This window comes from Brachycentrus maculatus, unplaced genomic scaffold (assembly GCF_059751285.1).
Source record: "Brachycentrus maculatus isolate JH-2025_06_01 unplaced genomic scaffold, ASM5975128v1 h1tg000342l, whole genome shotgun sequence".
Lineage (NCBI taxonomy): Eukaryota > Metazoa > Arthropoda > Insecta > Trichoptera > Brachycentridae > Brachycentrus > Brachycentrus maculatus.
This window is the reverse complement of record NW_028281091.1, coordinates 304,705-317,922: the sequence shown is the minus strand read 5'-3', so window position 1 is coordinate 317,922 and position 13,218 is coordinate 304,705. Positions and strand designations below refer to the sequence as shown.

Genomic DNA, 13,218 nt, shown 5'->3' with positions numbered 1-13,218 from the left:
TCAGAGTTCGATTACTAGAGGGTGGTTATAATAATATCATTTATTTTTTCACTGTAATATTTATTCAATATTACCCTGGACTGGTACCTGAAGCAGAGGGCTGATCACCTTTCCTTCATGCGCACGATCAAGATACCACTGCATTTATATGACGTAGTGCCCTATGCACCTTCAGGGTGCGGATAAGGGTTTGAAGAAGATCCAAGGGATTAAAAATTTCCCAATTTTTGTCACATAGGCTTTCTGTAATCAAGAAACAGCGTAGACTGACCACCATACGTTTATAGAAAAATTAACAATCTAGCTAAAACGGGTTCATATAAAGCGGTGCCCAGTGCACCATGAGGTAAGGAAAGGGGTCAAAAGTAGAAATATCATTTAAAAAATAAAACAAGACATGTAAAAAATTAACAGTGCTTTATTCACAGTAAACTAATCACCTTAAAAAAATATAAATTAAATAATATAACGTCATAATAAATAATTGAAATTATTTACATTCTTACTCAGGGAGATATAACATAGACTTTATATTAATAAAAAAAAAAAAAAACAAAAAAAAAAATAAAGTTTTAGTAGGTAAATACCAATGTTCCACGTTTGTGCATCTCCTCATATATGCCCGCCGATTATTTCGACTCCTAACCTGACCGCTTTCGAGTATTTGGCACACCCGATCGTGCCAAGTTTTTCTCGGTCTTCCTCTGCTCATTTTTCCAACAACATTCGCCTCAAAAATCTGTTTCACCGTTCTCTCTTCATTCATTCGTTCCACACGCCCAAACCGTCCCAACACGCCTTTCTTAATTTTATCGATAATGCTCATCCCAGCCTTGCATTCCTTCATTATTTCGCCATTCGAACATCCATCACACATCGTTTTGCCGCGCATTCTTCTGAGAGATCGCATATCGACATTATAGGTGTTTCATATCAACTTGATATGAAAGATTTATCATTCCTCTTTATATGAAAGTCGACGGAAGTCTGAGCGTCCGGGGCTTACGACCTGGCATCTGGCTGTCTTAAGTGATCACATTATACACTTGTGTAAAGTACAATAATCCGTACATCATACAACACCCACGTAGACTTCCATATTCTTTTATACAGGGTTGCCCAAAATTTATGAAGATGCTATAATTTTTGCAAACGGCGTCGCACGTCAATCACGTTCGACGTTCGCGAACTCGACAGCTGCAGTATACAAACAGATTTAGCTTCTTCTCTTCTTCTTCTTCTTATTATAGGCCTTGCGGCCTGTTTTTAAGAGGGATTAGCCTCCTGCGACGTCGATTCCCAGCTATCGGCCCATCTCTTTGGTGGTCTGCCTGGGGTTGGCCGTACAGTGCGATGTCTGGGAGTCTGGATGGTTCCATTCTCCTCACACGCGCATACAATTGTCTTCTTCGTTGCCTTCCCCGCCTAACGACATCTTCGATCTCGCATACTTCCCTGATCCTGCCATTTCTGATTCTATCTCGAAGACTCTTGCCTGTTATGCTTCTCAGAGTCTTCATTTCTGACACTCTAAGCGCGTTTTTTGTGGCAGCGGTGTCCACTCTACTTTGGATTCCATACGTCATGATGGGTCGGACACAAGTTATGCATATCTTGATTCTGCTGCCGATCTTCATCTCAGGGTTTTTCCATATAGCATTTTTCAGGCATCCTGAGATGGCTGCAGCTTTGTTCACTTGCCAGTAGCAAGTAGATTTAGCGTGGGGCAAAATTATTCATACAATTTGTTTTTTGAATCAATTTTTTACTAAATACAAAAAAACAAATGTTTTTGAGTGATGGAACTCTTCATTTGGACCTATACAATTTTTTCTGGAAAACATGATATCCGTCAAGTGGCTGCCGCTGGCGTTGACACACATTTGTGCCCGTTTTATCAACCTGTTTGTATACTGCGGCTGTAGTTTACAAATTTTAAATATGATTGACGTACGACACCGTTCGCAAAAATTAGTCATTTATTTTGTGCCACTCTTTATACCATAATTTTTTGTAATAATAAATATGTTTTAATTTATATTTGAAGCACTAACTTTGTGATTTTCCATAATTATAATTAAAATGTAACTTTGTTTTAAAATCACTATAAATATTTTATTACAACTTAATAACTTATAACCGCGTTAACTTTGTTCCTGAGATACGCCCGTGCGCGGCGGTATTTTGCCGTTTTTTAAATGATTACTTTTATCATGTATTTAGTTAAGAAACGATTTATTTTCCTAAACAAAAACGTTCAATGGGATTCATTGTGCCTTTTCGGTACTCTATAATACACGTGTGTCACATTATTCTTGAAATATATCGTAGTATAAACAAATAAGATCGTAACATAAATAAATCAAAGCACGCATCGTGTGTCACTCTTACCCACTGGCGATGCGTAGCGTCGAGAGTGAGACAGATATAGGGCATGATTTTGGCGCAGACTAATTACAGACCGCGAGAAAAATCAGGGATCTGTTCTTTTATTTATCCTTGTGATGTTACAAATTATTAGTCAGATATTTCAACAGATGTCATAAGGCCAAGGATTGACGTATTATTTTATCCAAAGTTCCACACCATGAAAAAATCCCTCCAAGTTGAACTGAGGTTGGAAACTTGGAGCAATGTAAAGACACATACGCTTATGTCAGCCGCGTATGGGGCATGTTTTGTGAAAACACATACGGTTATAAAACAAAGTTACATTTTAATTATGTACAATAAATGTGTTCTTCAGTCTTTGCGTGTTTTTTAAATGTTTTCCTACAAACGTTTTTCTTCAAAATCTGGTCCAGTTTTGCCGGACTTTCGGATTTCAAGGATTCCATTATTTTTTAAAAGGGAAGAGATATATTAGTGTTTTTATTATTTACAAAAATACTTGAATTCCATACTATGTCTGTGAGCCTAAGCGGCTCATTATAAGAAATAGGTATCAAATTGTGGTAGAGTGGGCTCGAACCGAGAAACTCTGACTCAAGAGTCAGCGACACTAACCAGGGGACCACAACCCGACAATTGTATACATATCGCTCACTCCTTTCAAGAACGTCATAAATCAAAATACTTGATTTTTCAGGAGAACATTTTTAAAGTTTAAAATATAATACAATGTATTGAAAATAAATATCAAGCCACTTATCGATCTTTTTACTGTGCAACAGATCTTTTTAGGTTAAACCTAAAGGTTTTTTCTCCATTTGAAAAATATTTAGTATATTTAAAAAAATAATTAAACAATATCTTTTCTTCAAAATGCAAAAACAACACTTTCTGCCCTGTAGCGGGTAAATATTAAGTTAAAAATATGCCTTTTTTGCTGGGATATAGTACATTTTCTGGGCATTCCGAAAACATGCACAACTGAAAATTGACGATTTTTGATTTATGACGTTCTTGAAAGGAGTGAGCGATATATGAATTACATCTCAGTGTCTGACTGCGGGAGAAGGAACAAACATCTCACATCATACCTTTAAATATAAATAAAAACTAAATTGAAAAAATTGTGACCTTTTAAAAATACAAATAAATAAATTAAAGATAATTACCAGTTGTAAATAAGGAAGTAAGTTTAATTCTCTGGTCCCGGAAGGCTAGAACCTTCAAGATACGTCAAAAGTCAACTGACGAGCGGCCATTTTGACCGCAAATATCAAATATCTGACATGTCAACATACGGAATACGGAAGTCTGGGCATTTAGAGGGCTTACGACCATCATAGGGTAGTTTGAGTGATCACTTTACACATGTGTAACATTCACCAATTCTACCCATTATTGACAACCACACTACTCAAATTCTTGGAAGTTCTATATATAACTAACATAAACTAATCTAATACAACATTTTGAGTGTGTCCAAATACTAGTTCGCAAATCTGGATTATCTCCAATTATAGGAGTTATTTTTCATATTATTTTTTGACATCTCATCAAAGATGAAGATGAAGAATAATATTTTCACCTCACCAATAGATGTCTCTAGTGAAGTTCTAGTGATTCAAGAATAATGTTTCAAAATTGGTACATATATATATATATAGAACGTCCAAGAATTTGAGTAGTGTGGTTGTCAATAATGCGTAGAATTGGTGAATGTTAAACGTGTGTAAAGTGATCACTTAAACCAGCCTATGATGGTTGTCAGCCCCGTAAATGCCCAGACTTCCATATTCTTCTTCATCTTTGTTGAGATGTCAAAAAATAAAATAAAAAATAACTCCTATAATCGGAGATAATTAATTTGTGAACAAGTATTTGGACACATTCAAAATGTTGCAAATAGATGAGGGAGAATACGGAAGTCTGGGTATTGATTTAGTCTTACGACCCGTCGCAGGCTAGTTTTAAGTGATCACTTTGTACGCGTGTGACATTCACTATTTGTTCGCCTCCGTGGTGTAATAGTTAGCGTGTTTACCTACCGTGCTGAAGGTCCCGGGTTCGATTCCCAGAGAAGGAGGGTCAAAAAAATAAATGTGATTTTTCACTCTAATATTTATTCAATATCACCCTGGACCTGGTACCTGAAGCGGAGGGCTGATCACCTTTCCTTTATGTGTTGACGATCAAGATAACACTGCGTTTATATGACGCAGTGCCCTATGCACCATCGGGTATGGGTAAGGGTTTGAAGAAGGAGGGTATTGACAGGGCTTACGACCCATCAATAGCTGGTGTTAAGTGATCAACGGCTTGTGGGATCATCAGAACGGTGAATGTTGCACGCGTGTAAAGCGATCACTTAACCAGCCTGTGACAAGTCTATGACAGCCTATAACAGCCCTGTAAACGCCCAGAATTCCATATTCTTCTTCGTCTATGTTGAGATGTCTATAAAAAAATCAGGACAGTTGTGCTTTTAGTTATTTGCTTCGTGTTATAACGCGGCGACTTTCTTCAATAGGCGTCAAACGGTGTAAAAATTCCCCAAAAAAAAACTTTGCATTTTGAATGCTCTATAACAAAGATGGCATACTAAATTAAAGAATAAAAGAAAGAAATTAAATTTCTATATATGAATGCGAAAATTACGTAGTTGTACGTCTTTCCGACAGATATAACATTGTTATCGCTGTCAATATAGTACGTTTATTGTTATCACTGTTATTGCTGGCAATCTGGACGCTTGTGTTATTGCTGGCAACAAAGGACACTTGTTATTACTAGCAATGTGACAAATATGTTATTGCTGGCAATAAAGGACACTTGTTATTGCTAGCAATGTGACAAATATGTTATTGCTAGCAATAAAGGACACTTGTTATTGCTAGCAATGTGGCAAATATGTTATTGCTGGCAATAAAGGACACTTGTTATTGCTAGCAATGTGGCAAATATGTTATTGCTGGCAATAAAGGACACTTGTTATTGCTAGCAATGTGGCAAATATGTTATTGCTGGCAATAAAGGACACTTGTTAACGCTAGCAGTGTGGCAAATATGTTATTGCTGGCAATAAAGGACACTTGTTAACGCTAGCAGTGTGGCAAATATGTTATTGCTGGCAATAAAGGACACTTGTTATTGCTAGCAATGCGGCACGTGTGTTATTCCTGGCAATAAAGGACAGCTGCTATAGCTAGCATTGCGGCACCTGTGTTATTCCTGGCAATAAAGGACACTTGTTGTCGTTTGGAATGCGGCACACTTGTGTTATTGCTGGCAACAAAGGACACTTGTTATCGCCAGCAATGCAGGACACTTGTGTTATTGCTGGCAACAAAGGACACTTGTTATCGCCAGCAATGCGGGACACTTGTGTTATTGCTGGCAAAACAGCAACATATTGTTTTAACAACAGTACATAAATGTTATTTCTAATAACTCAGCGTACTTTTCTTCAATATCACTGGCCATATTACGGCGGATATAAAGGTAATAGTTTGTTTTTACTGGCCATAGCATAAATCAAGTTTGTTTTCACAACTTTCAATATCACTGGCGCGAACAGTCACTCGATGTTGGAGCAAAATAATTTGTTATTTCCGTCGATTTGCGGCACTTGTTATCGCCGATGATAAAGGACACTTGTTATTGCTGACAATACAAGACACTCTCGTTGCTGGCAGTAAGCGTATGGCAATACAGGACACTTGTTATCGCTGCAAATTCAAGACACTCGCTGTTATTTGCAATCTAGAACATTTGTTATCGCTGACAATATGAGATATCTCATTGCACTTGCTGGCAACAGAGATGCAATACAAGACACTTGTTATCACTGGAAATTCAAGACGGGACACTTGTTATTGCTAGAAATTCAAGACACTTGCTGTCGTTGGCAATCCAGGTCACTTGTTATTGCTGGCGATATGTTATGCTTGTTGTTTTATGGAGGGCACTAATTATAGCTGCTGGCGATACAAGACAGTGGTGATCGCTGACAACACAAGCCACATTAGCAATATAGGACACTTGGTATGACTGCTGATATAATATGCTTGTAATTTTGACCATGCCGGGCAATGTTTATAGCTGCTGGCAATGCAAGACAGTTGTGGTCGCTGACAACACAAGCCACATTAGCAATATAGGACACTTGGTATGACTGCTGATATAATATGCTTGTAATTTTGACCGTACAAGGCACTGATTATAGTTCCTGGCAACACAAGACAGCGGTGATCGCTGGCAATGCAGTGACGCGGTGCGCGCGGAGGTAGGGCTAGCTGCATCAGCTGATGCGCTCGCCGTCGGGCTGCCGGGCGGCGCTCCCGGAGGTGCCGGCACCATCCTCGGGCGGCTCCCTTCCGTCGTCACACAGCTCCGGGTCGTCAAACTTCAGCAGGCAGCCTACGGCACCAAAATACCTGCGAAACATTAATAATAAATTATTTATTGTAACTGCAGACAGTTTGTAGAATTCCACATTGAATTGTTGGGTAATATATCCAGAATTAAACAAAGTTTATTTGGTTGAATTCTACACTTATTCATGTATATGTTAATACGTGACGCGTTTCGTCTTCTCAGGACATTATCAAACATCAAGTAGTGTCATCAGTTATGAGAAAAAATGATCAGAGTGGAAAGGGTTAGGAGTGCGCGTGGCCCGCGAGTGGCGAAGAGCTACTGACCCTTCGTGCTCCAGGAACAGCGCCTTCAGAGTGCCCTTGGACCAGTAGTCCATGGCGTAGGCGAGCAGTTGCATGGCTATAGGGTTCACTCGCAAGAAATTCCCGCAAAACACGACCTGGTGAAATAAAAAGTCCAATTTAATTCAAATTAACATGGCAATACAGATTGAAGGTAGCCCTCTGACTAACCATACATCGCTCACTCCTTTCAAGAACGTCATATATGCTTTTGATAGTATAGATTTATTTAATATATTGTTATCCACCTTGAAGTGTGTACTCTCTCAGCATTTCTTCTCCATGTTATAATGGATAAATGTAAACGTTGTGTTTCACTCTCTCTCGCTGCTCGCTGATAGTGTGTGAAGGAGACGTGTAGTGACCAGGGCTTACTATTTGTTATTTTATTATTATTTTATGTTTAAGACTTTTTGTTTCTCTATTAGTGTATTCATTAGTGTATTTTTATATTAGATACTGTATATGTGTATGATGTTAAAGGCTTTAGCCGTTAAATAAATAAATATAAAAAATCGTCAATTTTCGCACGTTTTCGGAATGCCTAGAAAATGTACTATATCCCAGAAAAAGCGGCATATTTTTAACTCAATATTTACCCGCTACAGGGCAGAAAGTGTTGTTTTTGCATTTCGAAGAAAAGGTATTGTTTAATTATTTTTTTAAACATACTAAATATTTTTCAAATGGAGAAAAAAACCTTCAGGTTTTACCTAAAAAGATCTGTTGCACAGTAAAAAGTTCAATAAGTGGCTTGATATTTATTTTCGATACATTGTATTATAATTTTAAACTGTAAAAACGATCTCCTGAAAAATCAAGCTTATTGATATATGACGTTGTTGAAAGGAGTGAGCGACATGTTGATAGATTGAAGGTAGCCCTTTATTTTAGATATGTTTACCCTTTCAATTCTCTCGTTTAGCGCGCACAGCCGCGCTATCGATCCGATGTTGTTGGTGATGGTGACGAGGGTGGCTCTGGCCAGATCCTCCTTGCACACGCAGGCCTGCCGCTCCGAGGAGTTCATCTGCCCGAAGCTACGACGAAACAACAATACCCAAATCAGGAGAAATTCCACGTCATGATATAGACAGTAACGATACGAGAACATGTGCTTAGCACGTTCCGTGAAAAAAAAATCATCATAATTTTCTTCTTCAACTCTTTTTCAAACCCTTATCCGCACCTGATGGTGCATAGGGAACTGCATCATACAAAAGCAGTGTTATCTTCATCGTTAAATACACAAAGAAAAATAGAGCAGCCTTCCGCTTCAGGTGCAAGTTCTGTCATATTAAATAAATATTAGAGTGAAAAAGTCACCTATAATTATTTGACCCTCACCTGGGAAATGAACCCGGGACCTCCAGTACGGTAGCCGAGAGTGCTGACCATTACACTACGGAGGCGGACATAACTCTAGGCAACTAGTAACTGCTGAAATTTGAATGCTTAGGTGGTCACCTGGAGTGTCCCTTGGAGACCAGATAAAGAGTTGACGCATTCGTTGAAGCCTGGCTGTAACAGGCATCAATAGTAAGGTAGGGGAAAGGCAATTGGAGGTGGTATGGGCACATAGGGCGCAGAGAACCTGATCATATTGTGAACCAGGCAATCGCCATAGAAAGGCATCTAGAGGAAGACCAAAGAATTCATGGATGCTGCAGAGAGATAACATGATCCCAAGGCATGGCCTAGGTGACGTTGTATACGACAGAAGGACCTACAGCCTGAGGACGAGGAGAGCTGACTCCGACAGTCTGCAAAGACGATAAGTTGGGATGGAGCTAGTAGAAGAATAAGTGTAAGAGTGATGACAAGTTACCTGCTGGCCACCAGGTCCCCGGGCAGGCCGAAGCGCGCGTAGTCTCCGCCGTATATGTCACGGACGAGTTTGTCCACGCGGGTGTTGTCACCCGCTGCCGCCAGCGCTGTAGCCTCTTCGAAGGTCCGGCAGCCCGTCAGCAGGCAGCAGAGCCCTAGGAAGGTGCCCCCGCCTAGACTGAAAAAGGAAAAATCATCTATTCAACTATTCTAGTACACAGCCATGATACACGATTTACCCACAACGAAGGTTTGATAGTCCCAAGACAGCTTTGAATATTTAAACTGTGTGTTTTCTGAGTAAGCGGCAGCTCAAACGCCACACGGTGTATATATTTGGCAAGGTTTCATAATATCCTTCATATCTACTAGACAAATATATAAAAAATCTTCTAGTACACAACCATGATACACCATTAACACACAACGAAGGTTTGATAGTCCCAAGACATCCCTGAATATTTAAACTGTGTGTTTTCTGAGTAAGCGGCAGCTCAAACGCCACACGGTGTATATATTTGGCAAGGTTTCATAATATCCTTTATATCTACTAGACAGAAATATAGAAATCTTCTAGTACACAGCCATGATACACGATCTACCCACAACGAAGGTTTGATAGTCCCAAGAATTAACAGTAAATATGGGAGTCCAACACTGCAATATATCGTTACAAACATTTTTAATTTGTTGCCGACGGAGGTTAGAGGTCAAAATGAAATATGGAACAACGGCAAATACAGGAATGGGTAAACGATCAAGAGTAAATTCTATGAAAATTGTAAAATGGTTTTTTATCACTCTTTTTTGTGTGTATATTAGACTATTATTTTTGTGTGTATATTCAAATAGATAAAAACAAAAAAACCTATGTAAAAAGAACTCCACCGACAAGACACACAAGGTGGCTTGGTGGGTCTCTGCAAAAAAAAACATATGTCAATTATGTTTATAATTTTTTAAATGAATATATACAGTACTAATGTGTAAAGGCAACTAGTCGTAACTCAAGTTGCGACTGTTTGGCGTAACACGGCCCAAAGCATTCTTATACCCGGCCTCTATCATATACAATCACAGAGATGCTCCATCTTTTTCCTCTACCGAGATATTCATTATCCAAATAGCCGCAAAATTGTATTAATTTGATACATGTGTTGGCAAAAAGCATCATTTGAAGTTAAGCACAAGAGCACAGACTCTTTTATGGAGGGGCACAGCGAATCGAAATATAAAAGTTCTACATATGTATAAATGATTCAAATGTTATTATGTTATAAATAAAAATGTAAATATATTAAATGAATAAAAAAAAAAAAAAAAACTATAAACGCGTTGATCTCAAAACTACTGTTTTTAACTTGCGGCTATTTGCCTTTGCACATTAGATTACATGTATGTATATAGCTAAAAAAACTTAAAGATAGCAAGAACATAGAATAATTCCCAAGAAAAGCATCTTTTCCCTACAAGACGCCGATCCGGGAATTGGCAGAGGCCTTACCTTGTACCGCTGATGCGCCTATAGTCCTTGGGCCCCCGCACGGCCAGCACGGACACTCCGGAGCCGATGTTCACGATGATGAACGGATAGGGGCTGGAGAAGTCGTACGGGTGGCGGGTGTACAGCGACGGGGCTTCCTCGCTCCCCTGGAAGCCGAGAAGCTTGAGTCAATGAGCCTCACAAAAGGGATCAATTTGGTTAGCAAAATGAGTCAATGTGTTTAATACAAAGGGTCACATAGCTATCGGTCCATCATGTGGGGAGAGAATGAGAGGAAATTGTTCGTTAGTTTTAATTTGTACCAGAAGATGAAAACATCTGTCATTTTCGAAACTAGTCGTAAATAAAATAAAACTCATTAAAGTGGTCCGCCTCCGTAGTATAATGGTCAGCACGCTCAGCTACCGTTCTGGAGGTCCTGGGTTCGATTCCCAAGGGGGGTAAAATAAATATAAGTGATTTTTTCACTGTCATATTTATTCAATATTACCTCGGACTGGGTACCTGAAGCGGAGGGCTGATCACCAATCCTTCATGTGTAAACCATCAAGATAACACTGCGTTTATATGACGCAGTGCCCTATGCACCATTGGGGTGCGGATAAGGGTTTTATTATTATTAAAGTGGTATTTTCAAGTGTTTTAATTTTAATAAAATAATCATGTCATTCCGCAAAGTTAATGCCAAATCAATAAATAATGCAAATATGATGTATGGGGAAGTTCTGCACTCACCGGAGTGGGCTGCGTCACCGCGGGCTCAGGATCGCTGCTCGGCGCGTAATAGTAGCACTCGGTGCGGCTGATGGTGTCTATGTACAGGATGCCGGCTATCAGCGCGTCCAGTTCGTCCAACTTGGAGAGCCGCATGTTCACAACCTGAGAAAATGGACACAAACAAAATATACATACACACTTTCTTAGTTTGGCGAATATATATATATATAATAAATAATAATAAACCCTTATCCGCACTCCAATGGTGCATAGGGCACTGCCTCATATAAACACAGTGTTATCTTGATCGTTTACACATGAAGGAAAGGCGATCAGCCCTCCGCTACAGGTACCAGTCCAGGGTAATATTGAATAAATATTACAGTGAAAAAATCACTTATATTTATTTGACCCCCCCCTGGGAATCGAACCCGGGACCTCCAGAACGGTAGCCGAGCGTGCTGTGAATATATATATAACGTGGTAATATTTTCCTTCGTAAATCGGGTGTAAATAATATGTAAAGTGGGTGTATAATAATAAAATAAACAATGTGTTGCTTTGTAACTAAAGTTTATAATTAAAGTTTATTCTTAATTTATCTTTATAATATTTTTCTATCTATCTATCTGATTCTGACAGTTCAGAATATTATATTTTTTCTATCGGATGTCTTTTGTTTTATTCAGTGCGACGCATGCGACATCTGGTGGTAGATGTGTTTTATGTAGGTACTATATGTAAGTACTTAATAAAATGTATAGGTAGGTACCTAGGCATTTTATTACATATATATAATCAGGATCCGACGGTGCATAGGGTGCATTTTGAATGATCCTCAAACATACAAAATAATGACTATTTATTTAATCATTTATTGAACGGCTAATGCTTTTAGCATAATATATATCGCTCACTCCTTTCAACAACGTCATAAATCAAAAAACTTGATTTTTCAGGAGATCGTTTTTAAAGTTTAAAAATATAATAAAACGTATTAAAAATAAATACCAAGCCACTTGTTGAACTTTTTACTGTGCAACAGATCTTTTTACGTACCTGAAGGTTTTTTCTCAACTTGAAAAATGTGAAGTTAATTTAAAAAAATAATTAAATAATACCTTTTCTTCAAAATGCAAAAACAACACTTTCTGCCCTGTAGCGGGTAAATATTAAGTTAAAAATATGCCAATTTTGCTGGGATATAGTAAAAAAAAACTAAAAACATGCACAACTGAAAAATTATGATTTTTGATAGACGACATTCTTGAAAGGAGTGAGCGATATACAGTATAATATAAAAATACACTAATGAATACACTTATTGTTACTTACTTATAACCCTTATCCGCACCCAATGGTGCATAGGGCACTGTATCAAATTGACGCAGTGTTATCTTGATCATTACTTACATGAAGGCAAGGTGATCACTCTTGCGCTTCAGGAACCAGTCCAGGGTAATATTAAATAAATATTGCAGCGTAAAAATCACTAATATTTATTTTCACCCCCCTTGGAATCGAACCCGGGACCTCCAGCACGGTAGCTAAACACGCTGACCATTGCACCGCGGAGGCGGACTACACTTATAGAGATACAAAAAGTCTTAAACATGAAATAATAATAAAATAACAAATAGTAAGCACTGGTTTGGTCGCATAGTTTGAGCGCAGAGTTTGGGCGCAGAGTTTGGGCACCGAGACTTTGCAGTGGCGGGCCCTGCAGCCTGGATCCATTTGTCCTAGTTGAAGATAGTCCCGATTTGAAAAGAACAAAGTATCTGGACATACTTAACATATCAAAAAAATCATCTCTTGGCGAGTTGTACCTTTTTAAAGTCCCCTTCGAACTTGTAGGCCCCGCCGCCCGTGGCGCAGACCGACGTGAGCAGGGCCCCCATCCCCTTGGAGCGCGCCAGCGACAGGAAGGCCCCCATCTCGCTGGTCGGGAAGCGGATGAAGTGCAGCGTCCCGCGGCGGCCCCGCACGCGAACGTTGTCCATCTGCGGCACAAAATGCGTTCGGTTAGACTCGCCCAATAAGAGGAGGTGAACACACGCG

General features: G+C 39.0%; 1 protein-coding gene across 2 annotated transcripts in view; it reads right to left on the bottom strand.

Moving 5' to 3' along the window:
* Positions 1 to 5,428: 5,428 nt before the first annotated feature.
* Positions 5,429 to 13,218, bottom strand: part of fbl (pantothenate kinase 3 fbl) — a 30,467-nt gene continuing 22,677 nt past the window's right edge. Inside the window, exons 5-11 of one of the 2 annotated variants that reach the window (XM_088269244.1) lie at positions 12,987 to 13,160; positions 11,176 to 11,319; positions 10,441 to 10,586; positions 8,938 to 9,114; positions 8,014 to 8,149; positions 7,092 to 7,207; positions 5,429 to 6,824 (exon numbers count right to left, since the gene is read on the bottom strand). In XM_088269244.1, the coding sequence (XP_088125370.1) occupies positions 6,689 to 6,824; positions 7,092 to 7,207; positions 8,014 to 8,149; positions 8,938 to 9,114; positions 10,441 to 10,586; positions 11,176 to 11,319; positions 12,987 to 13,160 (1,029 nt within the window). In that variant the 3' untranslated portion in view covers positions 5,429 to 6,688. The remainder of the gene's footprint in view (positions 6,825 to 7,091; positions 7,208 to 8,013; positions 8,150 to 8,937; positions 9,115 to 10,440; positions 10,587 to 11,175; positions 11,320 to 12,986; positions 13,161 to 13,218) is intronic. The other variant, XM_088269245.1, reaches the window with a different exon arrangement.